The following is a 5,290-nucleotide window of genomic DNA, read 5'->3' on the forward strand; positions in this document are numbered from 1 at the left end:
ATAATTATTTGTGGTTATTTACGAATATGAATGTTGATTTTTTAGAAGTGCACCATATAACAATCTAAAACTAGTGACAAATATGTATTCTAAAAACATCCTCTTTCATGACGTTGTTTTTCCTATGTTCCATGAATGCAACTAATTCGTGTCATTCTTCTTTTTATTTTACTTATTGATTTCATATAATAAATTAAACACCATCCTCCAAGGTTAGAGGTTCCACTTTCTCAATTCACCTAGCCAAGAAGGGAAATAATAAAAAAGAAACTCCCTACCCAATTTGTTAAAAGGAAGGAAGGGAAAAATTGACCATAGTAAGGAATAAATTGAAATAAAATAACCCACTGTGCCTATATATAAATTTGTGGACTTTGGAACTTCATATCACATAATCACCAAAGGAAGAAGAGAAAAACATAAAATAGCAATGGAGGATACTAGAGCACGCGCCGCCGCCAAGGCCTTGCAACTAAACTCCAAACACATACCTTCACGCGCCACCACCTTTAACCGCCTCTTTGCACCCATTTACGCCGTCGGTCTTTTGGCTTTATTTTACTACCACATTTCTTCACTTCTAAATTCCACTTCTTTGGGTTCCTTCTTCATCTCTATTTCTCTGTTCATCTCCGACGCCATTTTGGCTTTCATGTGGGCCACTGCACAATCCTTTCGGATGAATCCACTCCGCCGCCGTGAGTTTCCGGCCAACTTGAAAGAGTTACTGAAAAATGACTCAGATTTTCCGGCGTTGGATGTGTTTATTTGCACGGCGGATCCGTACAAGGAGCCGCCGATGAACGTCGTCAACACGGCCTTGTCGGTCATGGCATTCGATTATCCGACAAGTAAGATCTCCGTCTATGTTTCCGATGACGGTGGGTCAGCCATGACGCTATTTGCTTTCATGGAGGCGGCCAGATTTGCTGCCACGTGGCTACCGTTTTGTACGAAAAACGACGTCGTAGAAAGAAATCCTGATGCCTTCTTTACTTCTAATCACGATTGGTTCTCTGAGAGAGAAGAGATTAAGGTATTATTACATATTTTTGATTTGTTTACTTTTATGAAATTTTATTTTGAAGTATGATAAACTAACCCTAAACATTTATAAATATAATAAAATATCAGAATTTATTTGCACTGTTAACACTAAATAATCTGTCACAGTCATTGTTCACATTTTGATTTCTTTTCATTTCAATTAAGTTCAAAGAAAAAACAAACTCAATATGTTGTATACAAACAAAATCTTTGAAGGCTTTTCAATTCAATTTCGGCTATTGGCACACGTTTTAAGGAAACCATTCACTTGGATTATTATTTTAAATAAATTACTAGATAAATAAACAATAAATTTATTGTTTAAATTTTTAAGTAACAACTAATTCATTAAAAAAATGTTAAACTAATGATTTAATGCCATCTAATTATCATAAATAACATTACAATTGTGGCTGATCAATACAAAAGTGTCACTTTTTTAGAGTGGACAAAAATGGAAGAATTTTGTTCTTTTAAATCTAAAAAAGTCTTCATTCTTGTTTTGTTTAATTATTTTCTTTGGTACCAAACTTTTATATATGAACAATTATAGCAAGTAAATGATTTAGAAACAAAATTATCATCCTTTGTAGTAAAAAATATCAATATGTAAGATTCAATGAAGTATCAAATATCAAATATGGGTAAGTTGATAAATTTTAATTGAGGAATTTAAGTTTTTTTTTAAAATTATAAAATGATTAAATTTGATATATGATAAGACTAAATTGTTACCAATTTTAGAAGTGTGGAAACTAGATTATGGACTAATTGATAAAGTTTATTGACTTTATAACATATTTAAAAGTACATAAACGAAATTGTTTATCTACTATGATACATATTTAAATTATTGCTCAAACATATTTGATGAAATACGAGAAGACACAATAGAATAGTTAATCTCAGTCTCCTTGGCCCTAAGACCGAAAAGATAAGAGTATGGTGTAGCACACCAAACTCTTGACCATGTATGGACAAGAGGAAATTTGCCCATAAATTTGAATATCATCTCAAACAGGGAAGTGACAAAAACATTTTTGTCATTAACAAAATTTGAAATATACAACCTCTTTAATTTACTTGTAAACAAAACGTAATTAGAACTATTTTGTATCATCGTCGGATAGTTAGTTAGATCATATGATTTTTTTTCCTTTCGTTTTTGTTTGAGGTTTAAAACTTTTGTTGAAAGGATTCGTGGTAGTTTTTTATTTTTTGATTTTTCTTTTGTTAGGGTGTATTGAGTTTGTATTAACTTTTTTTCAGATAATGTATGAGAAAATGAAAATGAGAGTAGAAACTATATGCGAAGAAGGGAAGATTGGAGATGAATATTTGAATGGAGAAGAAGAGTGTATGGCTTTTAATCAATGGACCAAATCCTTTACTTCTCAAAATCATCCCACCGTTATTAAGGTATTATTGTTTCATTTCTATGCAAATTCCTATTGCCTTTTCCTAATTAAGTTTCTATAGAAATTTATGAATTTGTAAATTTTCAACTAATTTGAAGAAAAGAAGAACTTAGTATAACTTTTTATTTTCATGGTAATTTGTGGGTGAGGTAGGTTCTATTGGAGAGTAGTAAAAACAAAGATACATGTGGAGAGGCATTGCCAAATCTCATCTATGTTTCAAGGCAAAAAAGTGTAACTTCTCATCACCATTTCAAGACCGGTGCTCTTAATGCTCTGGTAATTAACCACTTAAGCTCTCATTCACTTTGTTTACATCAATTTTACAGTGTTTCTTCTTTTTTCTGTTCAACTATCCTTATTGTTGTTGTTTTTATTGAAATAGCTTCGAGTATCAGCTACAATGACCAATGCACCGGTTATTCTCACTTTAGATTGTGACACGTATTCCAACGATCCCCAAACACCAACTCGTGCCTTGTGCTATTTCTTGGATCCGAAACTTGGGAACGACTTAGGTTATGTTCAATTCCCTCAACGGTTTTATGGAGTTAGCAAAAATGATATCTATTGTGGAGAGTTAAAGCACTTATATATAATAAATTCATCTGGCATGGATGGATTATTAGGGCCGAATTACGTTGGTACAGGGTGTTTCTTTGTTCGACGGGCATTCTTTGGAGGTCCATCATCACTTGAGTTGCCCGAACTCTCTCAACTTAATCCAAATCATGTTGTTGAAAGGCACATTAAATCTCAAGAGGTCTTGGACTTGGCCCATTTAGTTGCAAGTTGTGATTATGAGAATAATACTAAATGGGGTTTTAAGGTATATATATGGTTGTTTAAAATTCAAATAATCATGTATTTAATTGTCTATTTATATGTATCAAATTATGATGCATATATTTGTTTCAAAATATGACTTTCACTATTTAAACTTTTTATGTTGTTTGTGTTGGCAGTTGGGGTTTAGATATGGGTCTTTGGTGGAGGACTATTTTACAGGGTACTGTTTACAATGTGAGGGATGGAAGAGTTTATTGTGCAATCCAAAAAGGGCAGCCTTTTATGGTGATGTGCCGATAACCCTACTTAGCGTGGTGAATCAAATGAAGAGATGGAGTGTTGGCCTTTTGGAAGTCACTTTCTCAAAATACAACCCGATCACATACGGTGTAAGGTCCATTGGCCTTTTAATGGGTCTTTCTTATGCCCATTATGCATTTTGGCCATTTTGTTCTATTCCGGTTATCCTTTACGCATTCCTCCCTCAGCTCGCTCTCATCAGTGCCACTCAAATCTTCCCCAAGGTTAAATTTTAATACTTCCAAATTTTCACTGATATAGTAAAATATCAGTGAGCCAATAATTATAATGTGGATGATTTTACCTTTTCTTTTTGTAGGTTTGGGATGTATGGTTTGTAGTATACATATTGTTGTTTCTTGGAGCTTATGGACAAGACCTTGTAGAGTTCATCCTTTTCGAAGGAACATTCCAAAGATGGTGGAATGATCAAAGAATGTGGATGATAAGATCTGGGTCTAGTTTATTATTTGGATGCGTAGAGTTCACGTGGAAGTCTCTTGGGATTAATTCCAATTTTGGTTTCAACGTCACGGGCAAAGCAATGGATGAAGAACAAAGCAAGAGGTACAAGCAGGAGTTGTTCGAGTTTGGACTTTTCTCACCCATGTTCGTTCCCATTACCACTGCAGCCATCGTCAACTTGGCTAGTTTCGTCTGTGGGCTGATTGAAATTTGGAAATCGGGCGGGGCGTGGGAACATTTGTTTGCTCAGATGTTGGTGGCTGGATTTGGTGTGGTGAATTGTTGGCCAGTTTATGAAGCCATGGCTTTGAGGAATGATGGAGGGAAGTTGCCACCCAAACTCACATTCTTCTGTTTTTCTCTTGCTTTACTTCTTTGCTCTTTTGCTGCTTTCTTTCGCTAGACAGATGCTTTCCGTTGGAAATGTCGTCCAGTGATCAATTATTAGAATGATTTATCATAAAATTAGATTTTTGGCTTTTCTTTTCTTTTGTAATGTTTAATTCTCTCAAATTTGTAATCCTTTTTTTTCTTTTTATCTAATTTAGATTTGGGATTAATGTTAATTTTCGTATTTACTTAGATCAGAAAATATATATTTATGTCGTGAATTCAGATATTAGGTCACTATATGTATTTAGTTTAACTTTGAAATGTATTGTATATATCTAATCATAAAGACATGTCCATCTTTCTATGTCACATTCTTGGACCATTGGATCTATTATCATATTATCCACTACTATTCAATTAAATAATTTTTAATATAAGAGATACTGTATAATACTCTACAAGAGAATACTAGCGTTTTGAACTACCACATCTATAATGGAGAGATACCCACATAAACTTTTATTAGTTTTTGAAATTTTGTTATGTATTTAAATATTTTCAATAATTTTGTTTCCAACAATAAATTTTCAAAAATTGATGTTAGGAATAAACAAGTGATTGATTAACTAAAATATAATTTTTTGTTTTGTTAGAACGTGTTTAACTCAATGGTATTTGTATGACTTTTCTAATTTCAATCTCTTACTCTGTAATTATTGTATTTAAAAAATTTAATATAATATTTCAATTAAGTGAGTTTAATTTAGTAGTATTGACGTAACTTCTACGTTAGAAGAAGGAAGTTTAAAGTAACATCCTAAGATTGACAAAGACATGAAAGATACAACTATAAATTAGGGAGTGGAGTGAAGAAGGAGAAGGAGAAGGAGAAGGAGAAGGAGAAGGAGGGTGTTAGAAAATGAGTGATTGGTGACATG

The 5,290-nt window shown here is 33.0% G+C and overlaps 1 protein-coding gene across 1 annotated transcript; it reads left to right on the forward strand.

Moving 5' to 3' along the window:
* Window positions 1-369: 369 nt before the first annotated feature.
* Window positions 370-4,498, forward strand: LOC101213462 (cellulose synthase-like protein G2). Its single transcript, XM_004148962.3, has 6 exons — window positions 370-1,036; window positions 2,317-2,466; window positions 2,619-2,744; window positions 2,851-3,294; window positions 3,431-3,778; window positions 3,874-4,498. Exons 1-6 carry the CDS (start codon window positions 431-433, stop codon window positions 4,420-4,422), a joined length of 2,223 nt encoding a protein of 740 aa, XP_004149010.3. The 5' UTR covers window positions 370-430; the 3' UTR covers window positions 4,423-4,498.
* The last annotated feature ends 792 nt before the right edge of the window (window positions 4,499-5,290 follow it).

The sequence above is a fragment of the Cucumis sativus genome, chromosome 4 (assembly GCF_000004075.3).
Source record: "Cucumis sativus cultivar 9930 chromosome 4, Cucumber_9930_V3, whole genome shotgun sequence".
Taxonomy (NCBI): domain Eukaryota; kingdom Viridiplantae; phylum Streptophyta; class Magnoliopsida; order Cucurbitales; family Cucurbitaceae; genus Cucumis; species Cucumis sativus.

Excerpts from the sequence above, each read along its gene's own strand:
- LOC101213462 (XM_004148962.3), top strand. The coding sequence starts at position 431 with ATGGAGGATACTAGAGCACGCGCCGCCGCCAAGGCCTTGCAACTAAAC. Across the intron at positions 2,745-2,850 it reads CCGGTGCTCTTAATGCTCTG|CTTCGAGTATCAGCTACAAT; the intron begins GTAATTAACCAC and ends TTATTGAAATAG. Across the intron at positions 3,779-3,873 it reads CCACTCAAATCTTCCCCAAG|GTTTGGGATGTATGGTTTGT; the intron begins GTTAAATTTTAA and ends TTCTTTTTGTAG.